Genomic DNA, 19,607 nt, shown 5'->3' on the forward strand with positions numbered 1-19,607 from the left:
GCTTCTGTCTTTCCAAACCAAAACAATACCCAACCACTTCTCCTTAAACTTCTAGTGAGCAGCTTGCTCACTGTCCATGGCAGGCATCCTTCTCCAGGGCTGCCAGGGACCACGCTGGCTATGGGCACACCTGTGCTGATTCACTGCTGAGGGCACCCACTGAGCCTTGCTGCAGCCCATGAGAACTTCCACTTTGATGTTGTGACCTCCTTGGCTGCTGCCCCTGATGTGGGACAACAGCAGAGAGGCACGGACTTGGCAGACACCTCTGCTTGGCTCCCTGGTCCTGGAGAAAGGGAGCCACTGCCAGCAATTACAGGTAATTAACACTTGCCTGGTTATTAACACTGCCAGTTATCTACTCTTCTTTCCTCTGCATATGGAAAAGCCAAGCTGATGCTTTCCCATCTGAGCAGAGGCCCGGGGGGACCTCATCCCTCTGCAATTCCCTGATCAGGCTGCAGCCAGGGGAGGGTTGGGCTCTTCTCCCAAATGACCTCAAACTGTGCCAGGGAGGGACAGGCTGCACATCAGGGAGAATTCCTTCATTGAAAAGGTGGTCGAGCACTGGAAGGGGCTGCCCAGGGAGGTTTGGAGTCCCCATCCCTGGAAGTGTCCAGGGAAGGCCTGGAGGTGGCACTGAGTGCTCTGGGCTGGGAACAAGGTGGGGATCAGGCACAGCTTGGACTCCATGGCCTTGAAGGGCTTTTCCCAGTTAGTTGTCCACATGGACTTTATTAATTCTTGTGTGAAGCTGATCTTCTTGCATTTTGCATTTACAGAGTCATGGAATGGTTTGGATTGGAAGGGACCTTAAAAATCATCCAGCTCCACCCACCCTGCCGTGGGCAGGGATGCTGCTCACTGGGTCAGGTTGCTCAGGGCCCCATCCAGTCTGGCCTTGAGCACTTCCAGGGATTTATCCCTGGAGTCCTAACATTTGGATTATCCTCTCTCAGTTTTCAAGCTCCCTGCCAAAGGAAGCAGAAATAAACCTCCCAAAAGAAGCCAAGCAAAGCATTCCATTAACTCGGTTTGTGCATTTTTGATTATTACATTTTGCATTGTATCTCTTTTGAGTGATTCTCTTCTCTGGTGGGAATTAGTCCAGGTCTCTTTTCTCCTCTTAACATTGATGCCTGCTGTCATTTCTGATGGCAGTGTCAGAATCCTGTGAAAGTTATGTCATTTCACAGCTCATGGTGGTCAGCTGACATCAACCAGCTGCCTTTTCCTGCCCTGTTTAAGGAGATTCTCACTTGATGAAAAGCTGTCTTAACCGTTTCTAAAGCCGTTTCCTCAAAACTCCACTGTGTGGGGTATTAGTAGGATAAAAATAGTGAGATTGGGGCTTTCCTTGCCCTAATTGGAGCTGACTGCCAGGGTTAACTGAGGGTCAGCCAGCTATCTCTAATTCCCAGCTGTAGTAGGATATTTAAGCCTTCATCCCAGCACACTGGGGAACACACCAGTGCCAGGATGCATCAGACCTTCACAAATGCAAAACTGGATCTGCAAATGATCATGATTTTAAATGACACCATAATGCTATTAGCATCTGCCAGTGGTGAGTGCAAAAAGCAGACAAGCAGAAAAACCCAGCAATTTGAGGAGGATGCAAATGGAGCTGCTTTGGTCTTCTGAACAGAGAGCTGTACAATTCACTGTGCTTTTATAAACCTGGCTGCCCTACCTTACTCTCTCATTTGGTAATGTAACAGCAAATATAAGGACAGGTGAACACCCATACAGCTGTGTACACTGTGATCTTATTGAAGGAATACAGGTGCTCACAAATATTTATGTACATCAATTCAATTTAGATGGGATCCCTAACTGCCACCACAATGCATTAGCTAGCAAATGACACTGCACAAGGATGACAGGTCTAAATGAGAGCAAATAACATTTCCACTTCCCTGGGATGCCTCTGTTCCCACACACATCTCATGCCAGCAGAGAGGGTTTGCTCAGCCACCCTGGGGTGAAGCATCCCTAGGCTGGTGACCTGGGGCTCTGGTGCCTTGGGAATAAGGAACCTCAGCTCATTCCTCAGCAGCTCCTGATGGGATCCACCAAGGAGCATCATCTCCTCAGTCTTGTACCCACATCTAGCTGCTGCTTTGGCTCCCACACCCACGGGGTGCAGAATTCTGCATGAGCAGGAGGAGCCTTTGAGCAACTGGGAGGAGGGAGAGGCAGCTCAGGGTAGCCAAGAGGAGCTGTGACAGAGCCACGTGGACACAGCACCAAGGTGATGCTGAGCAGAGTGAGCCCTGCTCCTGCTCCAGAGAGAGCAGCTGTGAGTGTGAGCCCAGAGCAAGCCAGGGTGGGTGTCTGTGCCCAGTTGAGCCCACTCCCATCTTCAGCACATCTTTCCAGCCTCACACCCCGTGCTGGTCTCTCCTTTTGGAGCCTGTCACATCTCACCACCAGCCCTCGGTGAAGGTGACACCCCAGCTGGAGCTGGCTGCACTGAGCAGATGGAACACCTCCCATTCCAGCTTTTCTTGTTAACAGCTTGTTAAGACCACAAAATATAGATTGGAAGGTGACAGGATCTGGGATGGGAATTAGTCATGGCTGCTGGGACAGTCTCGTACTTCCTGATGTGGTGTGGTGGTGACTGGGTGAACATGAACTTGCCATAACTTCTTTTCTTGGACCTAATTCCCTGTCCACCTGTGCATCACTGCTCATCATCATCACTGTGCATCACTGTTCAGCTCTGCCAGCTCCCTGCCACAGCTGAGGCAAAGACACGTGGGCACACACGTTTCTCACATCACACCCAGCACAAATCAGCACACATGCTCCTGCATTGCTGCCAGCCTGGGCTTGGATTTTTCTAATGAGATTTCTCCACACACCCCAAAAAGAAATGATGCAAATCACAGGGCAGGCTGCATTCCACCCTGCTGGGATAAATCTGAGGCACACAAATCTGAGGTTAATAATGTTACCCTGCGTTTATGCTAATATGACAGCTGAATTTGGCCTTGGACTTCATGGGAATGAATTATCATTGTGCCTCCTGACATATCTGCATGGCAACATTCCCAAAAACGAGGGATTATAAAGCCTGAATCTTTTAGCACATTTCCCACTGCCCTCAGTAGGAAACAGTTTTGATTAAGGGTCAGACAATTTGACCCCGAGGCTGTCAAGACAGCAAAGTTACATTTGCTGAGAAAAATCCCCTTCACCCACATTTTGAGCAGCAGGGTATATTCCTCTCCAGCATCTTTCCCAGGAGTATTCCCAGTCTCAGACTGATTTGTTTGTCCTAATGGGGCACTTCAGTGACACAGGGGGTGTTTTCCAGCTGAGACCACGCACTGTAGGAAATGCAATTTTTTCTGCTGCTGTTTTAATTACAGCAAAACCGAGCTCCACCATCACAATGAGCCCTTGCATTAGAATGCAAATTCCCAATTTCTCGTTGGATTTGAAACGGATGATTTATAATAGCATGAGATCATAATTAGAGGAGCTGCTACATATTTATTTGGTAATTTCCCAGAATATATTGGAGCTGATTCGAGTTCCAACTGGTTCCCAACCAAAGGCTGCAATGTGCAGAAGTTCTTTTCCCATTCTCTCTCTCCCCCAGTAAATCTGGATGAAGAATTCCCATCCTGTATGATGACAAATAACTCCCAAGACCTTTTTCTCTATTCCCATGGCCCAAGCTAATTTAACTGGTGAATGGCTATAAATCTTCAAATGGTAAAATAAAGCCACTGTCCTTGATGGTTATTGGTTTCCTTGCTCTCTTACTTCTAAGCCCAGGAGATAATTCTGTGGAAATGTTGCACTAGGGTTTGAAACCAGGCACTCCTGTGGTTGGATGCGAGCAGAACTTACCTGCTGCTCCTTGCTGCCATTTCCTCCCTCATCTTTTTGATGTCACGCTTGCATTTCTCAATCTCCACCACTTTCAGGCCTTCCACTGTCAACAAAGGGAAACAACAGGGCTGTTACCATGGCCAGAAGTCTCAGGGTCTGGTTTCACAATGGTGCAAAACTTCAGGGAGCTCTGCCAGTGGGGTTATCCAGTGAGGCAGCAGCTCCCACAGGCTGCCTGGGCTCTCCCACAGGTGAGAGGTGCTGCCAAAGCAAGAGGAGATCTTGGAAACCCACAGGAATTCTCTGCTGCCAATGCAGATAACATCCACAGGGCTTTAATTCACTCAATGGCTATAACATCTCAGCTTCTCCACAGCAGCGGGCAGCTCTTCTGCTGCCTTCACTCCTGGGCTGCAGTGCAGGAATCAGAGGAAATCCTGAGCAGGAAAAAGCCCCACTCCCCTGATGGGATGATAAGCAGGGCTATGCAAACACGTCCCGGTAGGATTAGAATCCCCATTAAGATAAAAGGTTTTAATTCGGAAGTTCATGCAGAGCATTAAGGAGCTCTGAGAGGCATTGCTGGATACAGAAAAACCAAAGGGAGAATGCAGGAGGGAGAGGAAAATGTTGAAAATTCGGCTCTAATGATAGATTATTTTTTTTTTAAACTATTGAAATCCTGTCACTTCTTTTTGCCGATCAATTCTGTAATCAAAGGTTATTTCTACATGCAGCACAGAAAATCCTATATTTCCCTTCTGCATGTAATTGTGAGAGCCACGAGGCAAAAAGTTTGATTGCCTTTTTATGCAGCAGGGCCCTTCATTCCCCGTAGCTGAGAGAGCCCAATGCAGTGAGAGTGTGAGAATAATTCTCCCTTTTCTTTCCCCCTCGTTGAACTGTCAGTGTGATCAAGGACACAGCACCATTTATTAAGTCCATGTCATTCACATGCAATCCTTTCACAGCTCATTTGTTTACTGAGCTCGTTGTTTGCACGGAAGAAAATCAGCATTCAGCAACTTTCTTAGAAAATCACAGTCTGGATCACACTTATCTGGAGAGCAGGTGATAAAACCCTGCCTTGAAGGGCACAGCTCTGGAGATAAGCAGAGACCTCAGTTTTATTTACCTTTAGGAGAGTAACAACAAAGATTGCAGCTGGAACTGGGAAAAGGGAAAGAGATGTGTCTGAGCTAAGCCCAGAATGCCACATATTAGGGGAGGAAAGGGAAAGGGGGGTTTGTTCATTTTTGTTTACAGGGATGCTCTCTTAAAAATCCCATTTAGACATTTATATTTTTTCATCTGTCATTGTTACAGGCAATTTCTTTGGGTCATCACAAAGTGGTGATGCAGGCAAGCTGCTGTCCTGCTCATTGGATATCAGTTCTGGATACCTGCCTGCATTTTTTTGGGAGCTTTGTCCAACTGCTGATGGTTAGCTGTGGCTGACCTGGAGGCCTTGTGCTGCTCTGTGCACCACTGGTGCAGTCACCTGGGAGAAATTCCATTTGCCAAGGTGTCTAATTGGTGACCAGTGCCCATCTGAAGCAGTGGGAGCCAAGCAGAGTTTTCAGTGACAGGGAAGTGGGGCAGGCAGCTGCAGGGGGGAGGGGAGTTCTGGTGCAGAATGTCAGCCCTGAGCATTTTTTCGTGTTGCATCTCTTTGGTTTTCATCCCAAATCTCTCTGGGGGAGCAGAGAATTTACATAATTATTTTCTTAAGGTAGATGTGAAGTGCTTACAAATTGCAAAGGGTTTTTTTGCCAGCTTCCTTATTCTTGTATGGGTGCTGTGCAGAGTAAGTCAAGCCACAGGACAAAGCATTCCCAGTGCCTGCTCTGCATGGGCTCATTTTCCAAGGGGAAGTGACAAGCTTTAGCTGGGATTTAAAAATCAACTGCAAGATTTGGCTCCCTGAAAACACATTTCTGGTGAGGTCTCTAGGCAGGAATGGGAAGGAGGCTGAGAACATTTCATGTGAGGTGCAGATGCAGTGCTGTCATGAGCACTTATCCCCACACACACACATCCCCTCTGGGGAAGAAATCCTGGAGAGCACAAGTGGAAGTGGTGGAGAAGGGATCTCTGAAGAAAGCAGGAGAAAAGGCAAAATAAAAGCACAATTCTTTCCACAGTTGGCTTGCAAATGATAAATGGCCATGTCATGTGCACTGATGAAGGGCCCATTGCATTATTCTGCAGTGAGAAATACCTTCTGAAAAGACCCTGTGCTGTCTAAAGAAATCCTTGGGCTGAATCCAGCAGTGAAACATGGCTCTCAGAGCAACCTCTGGGAGTCCAGCTCAAGCAGGGAGGTTGGACACTCCCTCTCTCCCACGGTTTTGCTCCTCAAACATGACAGCCCAGGGAATTATTTCAGAATGCTGCAGACTGGGCTCAGTTGCAAACTCTGGAAGTCTGATTTGGAGCAGAGAGGCAGCCCAGGGAGCTCCTTCCCACAGATTGCTCCATCAGCTGCTGGTTCCATCAGCAGTGGGACCCACTCAGGGAGAGAGCGCTCCTTTGGGGAGCAGGGAATTCAGTCCACCTGCCTGGCCCTGCAGCTCTAGGCATGCTGCCTTCCCTAAAACAGCACTAAATAAAGTGCTGGAGTGGGCAGGTGCTCAGTCTTTTCCTGCCAGGAATGGCATGAATGCCTTGGTTATCTCCCTCCTGTGCAGTGAGCTGCCAGTGTTGAGAGGCAGAGTGTGTGCCAGGGATCCCAAAAGCAGCCCCTGGCTGGCTGGGATTGCTGCTTTCTTGGGCTGCCAAGGGGATACAAAGACCCACAGCTTACCTCATGTGCTCTAATCCATGGCATTTAGCCCTGAGGAGTGGAACTGGTCAGAAGTTTCACTAAAAATGCAGAGTGACTGAGCTCATTTTTCTTTTCTCTCTTTTTTTTTTTTTTTTTTTTTTTTTTTTTTTTTTTTTTTTTTTTTTTTTAGGTCAAAGAATAAACCAGCAGAACCTTGGGAGAAACAGCAGCCAAACAGGCAGGGAGGAATTCATACCTGGGTTCAATTCTGGGGGTAGGCAAGCTGCAGGTTGCCCCTTCCATGGACATCCCCCAGCACCAGGAGCCTGAGGCTTCCCTGCAGCTGCTCCTCAAACAAGGACATTTCTTCCTCTCTCTGCTGACAAAGGGATCAGCCTCCCTGAGCAGCTGCAGGGTCAAGGTAGCTTCTGGTCAGGGGAAGTTTCAAGAACCAGAAACTCTTTTTTTTCCCAGCTAGCTCTTGTGGGAAAGTTGTTTCTGCAGCTGCAGTGCTGGGAAAGGCTCTCCCTGCTCCTGACTTCAGTGCTGAGCATCCTCAAGGAGAGGGGGTTTGAAGTCAAAATTGGATGGCAGCACCTTGTCCATACCCCTCCCTGCATCTCTGGGACCTGTGTTCTGCCTGATGTACTGCACCAACCCAGGGGGAAACAAAACAACCCAAAACTCCAGGAAAGGAGCTCATTGGCAGGATGCATTGAATTTGGCTGTTGCACTGTGACAATGTGGTCGTGTTGTGGTGCAAGGAGTGATTGAGGGAGCTGGGGGTGCTCAGCCTGGAGAAAATGAGACTCAGGAGTGCCCTCATCACTCTCACAGCTCCTGAAAGGTGCCTGTGCTCAGCTGGGGCTGGGCTCTGTCTGCAGCAGCACTGACACAGCCAGAGCTCACAGCCTGGAGCTGCACCCAGGGAAATACAGGTTGGAGAGCAGGGAAAAGGTTTTCAGTGAAAGAGTGATGAAGTCTGGAATGTTCTGCCCGGGGAGGTGGTGGAGTCCCCATTCCTGGGTGTGTTTAACAAAGCCTGGAGGTGGCACTGGGTGCCAGGGTTTTGTTGGGCTGCTGGGGCTGGCTTGGACTCGATGGTCTTTAGGGTCTCTTCCAATCCAGGGATTCTGGGATTCTGTGGAGGGTGGGACTGAGAGCAGAAGGAAGGTGCTACCCCCTGGAATTACAGACCAAACAGCCCCAGTGAGGGTGGGATCAGGTTCCCCAGAGTCAGAGGATCAGGGAGTGCAGAGGGATGGGGAGGGGGGGTCACTGCTGGGTGCAGGAGGTGACAGACACCTGGGCCATGGGGACACGGGGGGCTGGCCAGGGGCTGGGAGGGGGAGATGGGGAGGGGGTGGTGGACACCCTCTGCCACAGGGGCATGGGAACAGCAGGACATGGCCCCAGCCCCAAGGCTCAGTGGAGGGCTCAGCAGGGAGGACAGGAGGAGCTCTGGCTGCTGGCAGCACCAGCCAGCCCACCCTGGTCCCCACACCAGTGCCACCACAGGCTCCCACCATCCCCATGGGCTGACCTGTGGCCTTTGGGGCTCAAAATTGGCCAAATTACAAGGGATTAGAGAAAGTGGAGGAGGAGGACAGGTCAGAGGTCGCAAGGCACCAGTTCCCACTGTGATAGCAATAAAGGGACACTCACATTCAACCTTTTTCTCCAGCATTGCCAAGTGATTAGCTACTTCCGTTTTCAGTTCATTGATTTTAAAAACCCTGGAAAGAAAACCCTCATGTATTAATGTTATACATTTAGTGCTCTACCTACCCTAGGTGCTAAGGACTTTTGCTGGAAATGTCCATATTTCTGTCTCTATGATTGATCTGCCCAGCCCACGTTTGTCATAAGGAAAAGCAATTTTTCCATGGAAATGCTAACACTGGGGCAGAAAATACACCTGGGTTTAATTTTCAGAAAAAATTAACAAGAGATATATATTTTTTTATGGCCCTGGGAATGTCCTGTGGCTCTACAACACTTCATCTCCCCCTCTCTCAGCAGTGACTTGCTACTGTAACCCCCAGGGAAGCAAAGTTAAAGTGATAATTGTTCAATTGGTAATTCATAATTGTCCAAGAGCAGCGTCTTGGTGTCTGCAGGCTCTGAACCCTCCTCCCCTCCTGCCGAGTTACGCTGCTGATTTCTGGGCTGTGGTGGGACTGGTCTCTCTTATTGAAACCAGCTGGGATTAAATAAGCAGCTGCACAGATGTTGAGAAATCCTCTCTGAGGAGAGACATTTTTGGGTGAAAAAGGGGAAAATGAAACAAATCTGATTATTTGACTGCCCAATGAAGCAACATTTCTTTTGCTTCCTAAGAGGGAAGGAGCATTTACAACTTGATCTCCTTTTTAGATCAAAGATAATCACTGAAATTGCTTTTGGTTTGAGCTACTGTATTGCTGTCAGCAGGAAATAATGTGTCCCAGACCTAAATTTGGCAGGCAGAGTGGGATTTGAAAGATGTCTTAAATGCCCCTCTGCCTCCTGTGAAAATTTCACTTCAGGCTGATAAAAGAAATAGCATTTTAAATTAATAATGATGTTCAGTTTCTTACCTTGAGAACTGCTCAGCAATCTGTCCCAATAAATTCTGGAACAATTCTTCTTTCTCTGAAAAAAAAATAGAAGGAAGACATGATAGAAAAAAATGAAAGAAGACACCCTCAGCCCTTCTGCAAAGTGGTGTCCCCAGGCTTCCAGTTCTGATGGTGAGGCCAAAAATGTTTTAGGTCTCTGAAGAGTGACAGGGTTTGGGAATCATTCCTTGTCTCACCTGCCTTGCTCTCCCTGCAGGTTACAGCCAGGGTTGCCAGAAGTTTTATTTTTGGGAGGCAGGATCTCTGAGAGGTGGCTTGTTGTAAGGCAGCCCTTTCTGGAGAGGAGACCCTTTCCCAGAGCTTGGGTGGGACACCCAGAATCCCACCTGGCTTCTGAGAGTTCCTGCTCACAGTCAGTGTCTCTGCATCACCTGTGACAGAGTGCCCATGAACAACCCCTCAGCTCAGGAACACTCAATAAAACCCAGCTTGCCTTTCAGTCTTATCCTGGACACCAATTTTTTTCCTGGTGCAAATGCCTGAGGATTGTGCTGCCTTGCATGGACTCCAGGCAAACACGAGATGACAAAGTGCTGTCCCTGCAGAATGAGCTCTGCCCTTCCTGGTTTGTGGGATGGACACAGCAGGGCACAACTTTCCCAGCCCCTTTTCCCTTGAGAACACAGCCTGGATGGAGCTGCCACAGGGATCCTGTCAGGATCCCATTGTTCCCTGAGTTCCTCCACACTGGGAGCCCTCGTGGGCTCTCAGGATCTTCTGCTGGCTCAGGAAAGTCAGCCTGATGAAGCCCCAGCCTCTTCCCAAGATAATCACAGGACTGTAATTCCCAGCACAAGGAAAAGCAAGCAATCCCTCACAGCAGGACCCTAGATTTCAAGGGACGGCACACTTTAGGAAGGAAGAAGTATGACAGCAATGTTTTCCCATCCTTTAGCATGTCCACACAGAAAGGGGAAGCCCAAATCCCCTTTGCTGAGCCCTGAGGTCCTGTTTTGGGATTGTTCCCTCTTTCCCCCAGCAGCTAATGCAAACTGCCCCAAAGTGCTGCGGTGATTCCTGCACTGGGGCTATGCTCAAGGAAAGGAAGCACTGAGAGCACTCAGAAACACGCTGCAGGTCACACAGCACCTGTTTGTACCCCACACAGAAACACCCGATGGCATTTCTGCAGATACTTCTCATCCTCCCCCGAGGGAACACGACATCTCACAAGGTAAAACACATCAGACAGAAATACAGCCCAGCATTTGCCATTTATTTCTAAAGAACAGCTCTTGTGCCCGTTGAAAGGATTGGCAGTTCCTCGGGTATTAGAGACATCAGCAATACTTGTCAGGAGCATTCACATCGCGGTCAAAACAATTTGCCTGTCACCCCCTGTGTCTCAAAACTGGAGCAAGCATTCTGTGCTCTGAAAGTCTCAGATCTAATTCCCTCTTTTTTTTCTTTTTTTTTTTTTCCCTTTTTTTTCCCCCCCAGCTCCCAGCAGAGTGGCTAGCAGAGAAAACAGAAATTGCTTCTTCTCACCGAGACCCATTTTCCAGATTTCTCACAAAACCCAAGTGCTGGTACAAAGCAAACGCCGGGTCCTGTTTAAGAGAGGAGGAAACTTACCGTGGGCAGCGCCTGGGATGGCACAGAGTCCAACAGGGAAAACAAGCAGAAAAAGCAGAGAAACCCCTGTCCTCTCCCTTCGGTGCTGCTCAGCCCTCTGACAGTGGCTGGAGCGTGCCAGAGACTGACAAGTTCCCTATAAACACTGTTCCAGCAAAAAAAAAAAAAAAAAAAAAAAACCAAAAAAAACCAACCCAACAATCTTACTTTCACTCCCTCCCCCTGTCAAAACTCACTCTGAGTACTAAGAAATTCCCATCCAGGGAACAGTCAGCTGCAATCTGATGTTTATGGATGTAATAAAAGACTTTCAAAATGAAGATGTATGTTTTTATAACCCTAGGGTGCAGTAAAGATATATGACTAAGAGTGGCAGCTCGCCTCATCTTAAAGAGACAAAGATCCATTTCTCTGCCCTGTTCCTTCCAGAGGGGAAGACCTCTGGTAACCCCGGGTTCCGAAGAAAATGAGACATTGCTCTGACATAATTTAGTCTTGTTTGTCCCCTCCTTTGTAAAACAGGAGGGCTAAGTGTGTTTTTGCTTCCTCCATTACCCTCTGCCTTCTTCTTTTTATACCTCTGGGCAGGGCTGAAGCCCCAGTTTCACACAGATACCTTTTACCTTGGATTGCTTCCTTTGTTTTGCTGCAGTTCCCTCCCTGAAAAGGAAATCCTGCTGCAAAAAGCACTGGCAGCAGCTCTGGGTGCTTTGCTGAGGGTCCTGTTGCAGCATCCCCAAAAAAAACCCTTTCTTCTCCCCTCACTCCAAATGAGCAATATTTACAGGTGTTCAGCAAGTCAGGTTTTTGCACAACATTCTGGGTGTTTTGCAGCTGACAAATGACAATCAGACCCCCCAGAAGATGCTGCAATGGTTAATGCTGGGCAGGGCCAGGCCAGCCCAGGCTTCCCCAGGCTGCCCAGGGCTCTGTGCCCTGCTGCCTGCGGGCACAGGCGCTCCTGCTCTTTGCCCTGTGGCCTCTGCCAAGCTCAGCTGGGAGCTTGGCCAGGACACCATGGAGGAAGGAGCTGCTCTGCCTCATCTCCAGCAGGTTCTGGGAGGAAAGCAAGTGTGGGGGGAGATGGCAGCAGCGTTTTTCCTGTAACCCCTGCCGCGGCCGGGTGGGAGGCTGGCAGGGAGAGCCCACCTTCCCTGCCAGACTGTCACCAGGGGCACACTGAGCAGCTCAGGTGAGCTGCCCTGGCACAGATGGTTCATTACCCACTGGCAGACACCCTCTGCCTCCCACCATCCTGCTCACAGGGCCTCTTCCTGAACCCTCTCACCCTCTGGGATCATGGCCAGGGAGCCACCTCCATCCTCCCACTCCTGAGGCTCCCTTTGCCACCTTGCCAGCCTCTGCCACCCTGCCAGCCTCTGCCACCCTGCCAGCCTCAACAGGCTGTGGGCAGGGAGTCCCTGGGCTTGGGGGGTGGCTTGGCTTCCCCCTGGCTTTTCTGCTTTGGCCAGGCAAGGCTGGGAGGGCATGGGCATCTCCCTTTCCTTGCCAGCATCAGGCTGGTGAATTCCTGCCCTGTTTCTCACAAATGCTTCTGCCTCTGGCTCAGGCTTCTCTCTGCATTTCACTTTCTGTGGTTTGCTTGGATCAGGGCAGTCAGAGGAATTAAAAATACCCACGAGCAGCCAGGGGGACAAAAGCCTGGGGAAGGGGTGAATTTCAAGCCCGAGCCCACATCCATGAATCTGTCACACGGAGCCCCAGATTCATGGAATTCACAGCTCAGGTTAATTTGGGCTGTTGCATGCAAATTCCCCATCAGGTGAGCAATCCCAAAGGAGTTGGCCACATCCCAATGCACGGAGCAGCAGTGGGAGGAGGATTTTTCTCTCCCAGGCTCTGCTTCCTCAGTCTTGCCTGAGCTGAGAGCATGAACAGCACTCCAAAAGGAGGAGAGAGAGATGCCAGAATAAGAAGATTTAGACACAGTGATGAGTTTCTGTCATTTTACCAATACCAAAGCACACAAGATCTCAGGTATTGGATCATCCAGGGGGAAAATCATCCCAGTGCAGCCACTGCTGGGCTTTGCTGCCCTAACTTTGGAGAGCAGGAAAGTCCCTGAGAATGTTTTCCTGTCCTGTCAGGACCACAGTGGGTCAGGCTCACTTTTGATCTCCACAACAGCTCCTTTCTCTGCACTGTTAGAAATGAAACAGATTTCAATTTCATCCCTCAAGAGGATGCTGCTAATAGAGTTTGTTCATCTAATTGTCACCCCTGTCAAATCTGTAAGTGCCTGCACCCTACTAATTAGAGCAACAGCACAGCCATCAATTTGTGAGTTGTGAGCCAGTTCCACCAGGAGGACACAGACCAGAGCCCTTCTGCTGGTGGGAGGGAGAGGATGCTCATTCAATGGGTTTGGGAATTAAAATATCACAGAGAAAAGGGTTTGCCACAGGGGTTTTGATGTTCTGCATGGATAGCCATGAATCTTCTGGTCCAAGGCCATAGGAGGAGGGACAGGCTGTGATCCAGCAGCTTCACAGGCTCAGAGCCAGCCAGCTCAGGCCTCCTCTAACCCTCACCCTTATCCTGACCCTCACTTGCAGACAGCTGACCCCTGACACATCCATGGCTGCTGCATCCAACACTCTCTGCAATAATAATGTTTTTATTTCCAACCCTCTCCCCTGACTATGGCCAGGAAATGAAGAACTTAGCAGGACTCCAGTGGGTATCTCCTCTGCTGGATTGTAGCCACTGCTTATGTTTTTCCTCCCTAAGGATTGTATTTCCCAGTCCCACCTTTTACAGCCTCTGTTCCCTGTGTCATTCTCCTGCAGCTGCCTGGGAGATTGCTAAAAGAGGTTCATTACCTCCCACCACTGTGAAAATTGGGGTGACCCCCTTTTTGGCACCTATTTGGATGAGCTGCTTTGGGAAGCAGAATGATTCAGGCAGAGTTGTGTGAGAAGTGAAGAACAGAACAGAGCTGGTTTGTTGGTTGTTTTTTTTTTTCTTTTAATGAAAAGGAACAATTTATCACTCTGTTTATTCTTCCTACTGTCAGAAAAATGTCAGGAATGCTTAAGATTAATGACAAGCCATGTGAAAGAGAAAAAGATACCAAGGAACATTAGTTCCATCACACTCAGCTCAGCTTTCTTCCTCTTTCCACTGCAGACTCTGTCTTATGTTTTGACAATCTATGGCCAGAATTTTTCTTGCCCTTTTCAGCTCAGATCTTTGGAAATCCTTGTTCTATGAAGTGCAGGGAGTGAAGAGAGATCTTGCTGACACAGTGAGCTGTGCTCTGCACAAAGCAGAGCCACGTGCTGTCAGCTGGGAATGACAAATTAGGGCCTTGGGAGAGTGTGAAAAGTCATCCACAGTCCTATAAAAATATACTGCTAGCTTCATGTTAGGGGAATAAAAAAAATGCATTCAAAAATGAGTTTATTTTCTAGAAAGCCCCTCAATCAGCTTCCCAGCTGGTGTAACTCAGTGGCATTCCCAGCTGGAGCCATGCTGGCCCCATTTCCCTGCCATGGGGCAGCTGGGGACTGGTTACTCACAGCAGCTGGGACACAGAGCCACGTGCTCCACCCCACCTTTTCCCTGTGATAATGCAAACTGTGCTCCCAGAGCAGGAGAGTGATGCTGCTGCAGCAGGGTTTGTCACCATAAGGAAACACTTTGGCAGACAGCTCCTTCCCCTTTGCAGTCACACGTGTCCCTTGGCTGGGACTACCTCCCCCTGGCAGTCACTGACCTGGGGTTTGTTTATGGCTTCCTACAAATCTCACTGTGGGTAGGTTCTTCCCCGTTCCCTCTGTGCTCTCTTTGCTCTCTGTTCACCTTTGCTCCCTGCACAATCTCCCTGCTGGTGCCTCTGTGTCCTCCCCACGTCCTCCTTTCCAGATGTTTCTGCCAACAGCCTCAGCTCCTCGTGCCTCCCCTTCTAGAACACACACAGTGCTGTCAGACACTCTGTTTCCATCCATCATTCAGGACCCTAAGCCAGAAGATGAGGTGGGACCCCCAAAACATCATCTCTCCTGTCCCAACAAACCCACCTGCTCCTGCCCACCGCTTTTTCCAGCCCCAGGCTTTCTGTCTCACTCCTGTTCTGTGTTTCCAGGACAATCACAGCCTCTTGCCCTTTGTCTCTCCTATCTTCCCACTTGACTGCTCCAAGGAGTGTCCCCAGCTGATGTCTCCTCTCCTGCTGCAGCCCTGCCAGCCTCTCCCTGTGGCTCCAGAGTGTCCAGGCTGCCCTGATGTGAGTGGCATGAGACTCTGCAGCTGCACAGGTGAGAGAAACCACGAGCCAGATGCTCACAGGAACTGCCCCAAGCCAAAGTTCTGCTCCAGTGTCTGAGAGCATGATACTGACAGCAAAGAGAAGTGGGAGGAGTGGCACTCCAGCCCTGCTGTGGCTGGGGAATGTGCTCCAGATGTGTTCTTTCACCCAAGCCCTCTTTAATCTCATCAGGTGAGTTTAAATATTTATCACACTTAGAGCTACCATGCCCACAACAGAAATTATGTTCTTTCCTCAGCCATTTGTGAATAACATGAGGCTCAAATGTTGTGCTCAGCTTTCCAGCAGAGGAATGGGCAGGTTTAACAAAACACTGCAGGACAGGCTTTCATTTTCCTTGCCTGATCCCCCCCCTGCTCCATTCAAGGCTTTCCCCAGGGCATCAGGAGTGCTGAGTCAGACCAGAGCAAGGCACTGGGAAAGACCCCTGGACTCAGCCATTCACCTGATCCTCAAATTCATTGAAATTCAGGCACATTTTTAAAGCTGTCCTGCAGAACACTGTGATCAAACACTTCTTATTCTGCTGCAGCTACAACCATGACAGCGACATCTTCAGGTTTTTGCCTCATGGCCACATAACTTCCACATGCAAATGTTTGCAAATTCAGCTTTAATTCAGCTTTAGTAGATTCAGTTCAAAAGGGTCATTTTACCTGAGAGCTGCTCAGTCATAACTGGTATCACTTTGTATGGGGACCTGGAAGAGCCACAGAGGGTTGATGTTAGCAGCACTCAAAATGCAGTTTGCATTTCACATCTGTGCTCCCTGAGCAGTACAGAGAAGTATCTGAAGATATTCCAAGCTCTCTTAAAACCTGTGAGTGTGAGTAAGCAATGGACACTTTTTCTGAACACAGAACCCTCTGATTTACAGAGAATTTACAAACAGAATGATTATATTCTCTGATTTAGAAACAGAATCATAGAACATTGGAATGGTTTGGGTTGGAAGGGACTTTAAAAATCACCCAGTCCCAGCCCCTTGCCATGGCCAGGGACACCTTCCAACATCCCAGGCTGCTCAGAGCCCTGTCCCTGTCCAGCCTGGCCTTGGACACTTCCAGGGATGGGGCAGCCACAACCTCTTTTTGCCCTGTGCTTGTGCACTGTCCTGGGCAGGAGCTCCCTCCCAGCTGCTGGGGCTGCCCCACACAGTATCAATAAAGGCAATGGCATTGAAAAGTCATCATGAAATATGGGCCAAAGCCAGCCATGAAGAGACCTGAACTCATCACAGGCTTTGAGTTTGCTTTTCAAGTAACCTGCTGGTTGTGCCCTAGCAGGGCAATCAGGAGTGGGGGAACAACAGAGCTTTGTCAGCAAACAGGGAGGGATGGGAACAGATGTGCTACACTGAACACATAAAAGCAGCATTTTTTCCCCTAAGACAATTCCTCCAGCTTTAACAAGTAAAAATCTTCCAAACCAGCACCATGCTACAGCCAGCACACATTTCCTCTGCCATCCCCCTCCCTCTGCTCACCTCCCCCTGCACACCAAAGGCTTCTGCAGGCAGCCCCCTCCCTTGCCTCGGGCCTGAGCCTGTCCTGGGGGAGCAGGAGGCAGCAGGGCTCACCTCTCTGTGTTGGCAGGCATCGTGGGGTCGATGGACACCATGCAGTTGTCTGCTGTCAGAAGGGAGATGGTGGTGTTCCTGAAAAGCAAGTTCCAAAGAGGGTTATGTGACCTGGAAATGCCAGCTGGAATTCTGTGCTGCTGCATGTGATGCAGAGCCATCCTCCCTCCTGCAGATGCATCTTTTCTCCTTGCTCCTGGCACCTCTGTTACCTCAGAGCAGAAAGAGTCAAAGCCCAGGGCAGGGTAGGCTTGATGCTTCACCCATGTAAAATGTGAAGTGTGATAATTGTTGATCTCAGGGCAGACCTTGCTCCCTGCTAATTCATTTATTCTTTTGACTCATTGTATAATAATTTCTGTTAAAAAGCTGTATTTTGTGATACATTGACTCAGCAGCCACATATTGACTCATGCCATAAAAATGACTTTTGGTGCTATGAATGTTTTGAAATTATTTAGTTACTCATTTACCAAAACAAACAAAACAAATATCTCGCTGAATATGGGGTAATCCTCTTTTTTTAATTACTGTGCTAAGGGTGATCTCATAGGCTCAGATGTAAACCTTGGAGGTTTACTTTGGCTCCAGGATCCTGGTTGAAATGCAATTTTCCGTTGAAAATCTTCTGATGAAAATAAAATGCCAAATATGCAGCAAACACCCTGACTCTGAATGATTAAAACTGCTGAACAAAGTTTCCTGGGTGATGGAGTGGAAGTCTTTGACATCACAGGAAAATGAGAGTTATTAACCTCTCTAATGTCAAATGGAGGAAATAGAACAAACAGCAAAGGGCATTAATTCTGTCCAGCAGCTTATGCAAATTCAATTTTATCTTTCAATCCTCAGAGCTGGCGTCATGCAATAAAACCATTATTAAAAGACTGGCTTATTTTTCTCCTGCACTTTTCCTGTACTGTAAAGTTGTGTGTCCAGAGATAAAGGCTTGGCCTTGTTGCAGCCAACCTGTGCTGCTCCAGGTCCTTATTCAGACAGCAGATCCCCCCCTTCTCGAGGTGATTAAGGGATCTGGAGATGATTGAGGGGCTTCCCTCCCCTGCTCCAATGCCTGGAGGTGATGGATGGATGGATGATGGATGGATGGATGGATGGATGGATGGATGGATGGATGGATGGATGGATGGATGGATGGATGGATGGATGGATGGATGGATGGATGGATGGATGGATGGATGGATGGATGGATGGATGGATGGATGGATGGATGGATGGATGGATGGATGTTACACCATCCACCACATCCCAGCCTTTCCCACACACCTTCCCATGACCCTGGACCCCTCTCAGCACTGAGGTTTCACCTGGATACTGCTCTTGAAGTTGAAGGGAACAAATCCCATTTGGATTTTCCCCAAATGGAAAATCACAGCAGGAGGGTTACAGGGATTTTGTGAGACAACATAAATTAGGCAATATGTGGCCTGGGAAATGGATTTGGAGATATTTATGCTCTATAAAATGGTTAGGCTGGGGTGCTTTGTGTTTGACTATCCCACACCTGGGACTGGATTTTAAAACATCTGAAGAGAAAGCTTATTACCTGGTGGCAATACTTCTTGTTGTCCCCATTTTCCCCTTAAAAAAAGGTTCTAAACAAGTGCCTGCATTTCACTCAATGTGGGCAAAAATGTAGTACTGAGATATAAGAGGTAGGTGTGCCCAACCTGTGTGTACTCAGGGCTGGGCTTCTTCACTTGATTTAATTTTAGATTATTTCTCCTCTGTTCTGCTCTGTTCCACTCTGTTCCTCGTGTGCAGCCAACACTGAGGTGGCTCAATTCCCTGCCTCCACATTTTCCAGCTCTTGATTGCCCCAGTTTCTTCTTCCACCAGACTGGAACAAGAGACAAGCCTGAATAGCAGCTAAGTAAATCATTTGGGGCCTGTCTTTGAATTGCTCCCAAAGGAAAGAAACAAAAGTGAAATGAATGTCACAAATGACAGACCTACCTCGGTAACCCTGTTGCAATGCAGAAAAGGTCCATAATATCTTTGGAATTGCAGTATTTACTGAAGATCACCTTCCAAAGGCAACAGCAGCAGAGGGGAAAAAAAGAAGAAAAAGAGAAAGGATGGTTAGTTCCCACAGAGATATAAATCCTGTTCAGGCATGCACTGGGCTAATTTTTACAGCACAGTCTGTGATTTCAATTATCTGATTTGATTTCTGAGCTGGAATATTTCTCTGCTCCTGTGTAATACCTGTGTCTTTGTCAATAAAACAAGGAAGCTCTGGAGGTCTAAGTGCTGCTCAGAAGTGTAGCAATAAAGTGTGTGAGCTGAGAGCAGGGGGTTCCTCAAAATGCAGTGCTGCTGTGGGATGATAACAACTATAAATTAAAGAGGGCAAGAGCCTAGATTTAGGTAGAAAACTGCCCAGATCTGAGCAGGTCATGGGATGGTATGAAAGGGCATTGCTTTTTGGACTACACCAGCTTGTACTAGGTTGAAAGTGAGCAGAGCCTGTGCCAAAATTCCTACTGACTGTCAGATGTTCTTGTTGTTAGGTCAGAAGTCAGACCTGGGATTACAAAATTTGCCACTGTTACCTTCCCATCTCCCCAAACACCTCTTCATTCCCCCACCCTTCCACACACACCAGGCAGCCCCAGTGCAGAGAAGACTGAGCAGCACATCCCCCAATCCCATTTTTCTGTTCCTGCTATTCCTGTGCTTTCAGTGGCACAATCCCAGCCACAAGACTCCTGTGTCCATCAGGACTGGTAGTCATGGTCCTCTCAGCTTCTTCTGCAGTCAGAAAACACTTTAATGATGCCATTACAGCATTTCCCATCAGTCTCACTGCGCCCCAGTGCAATATTTAAACTCTGTCATCTAAAGCTTGTTAAATTACTTGCCCTGTATTTTATCATGGGTGAGTGGCAGGCCAGAAACAGAGCC

General features: G+C 48.5%; 1 protein-coding gene across 4 annotated transcripts in view; it reads right to left on the bottom strand.

The window, feature by feature from the left end:
* The window catches only part of PDE9A (phosphodiesterase 9A), a 55,024-nt gene that overhangs the window by 21,899 nt on the left and 13,518 nt on the right, over nt 1-19,607 (bottom strand). The window contains exons 2-7 of one of the 4 annotated variants that reach the window (XM_009089578.4): nt 18,657-18,727; nt 16,683-16,760; nt 15,760-15,803; nt 9,196-9,250; nt 8,282-8,352; nt 3,868-3,952 (exon numbers count right to left, since the gene is read on the bottom strand). In XM_009089578.4, the coding sequence (XP_009087826.1) occupies nt 3,868-3,952; nt 8,282-8,352; nt 9,196-9,250; nt 15,760-15,803; nt 16,683-16,760; nt 18,657-18,727 (404 nt within the window). Of the gene's footprint in view, nt 1-3,867; nt 3,953-4,143; nt 4,268-8,281; nt 8,353-9,195; nt 9,251-10,812; nt 11,103-15,759; nt 15,804-16,682; nt 16,761-18,656; nt 18,728-19,607 lie in introns of those variants that run through there. The other 3 variants (XM_050978820.1, XM_050978825.1, XM_050978813.1) reach the window with 3 other exon arrangements.

The sequence above is a fragment of the Serinus canaria genome, chromosome 1 (assembly GCF_022539315.1).
Source record: "Serinus canaria isolate serCan28SL12 chromosome 1, serCan2020, whole genome shotgun sequence".
Lineage (NCBI taxonomy): Eukaryota > Metazoa > Chordata > Aves > Passeriformes > Fringillidae > Serinus > Serinus canaria.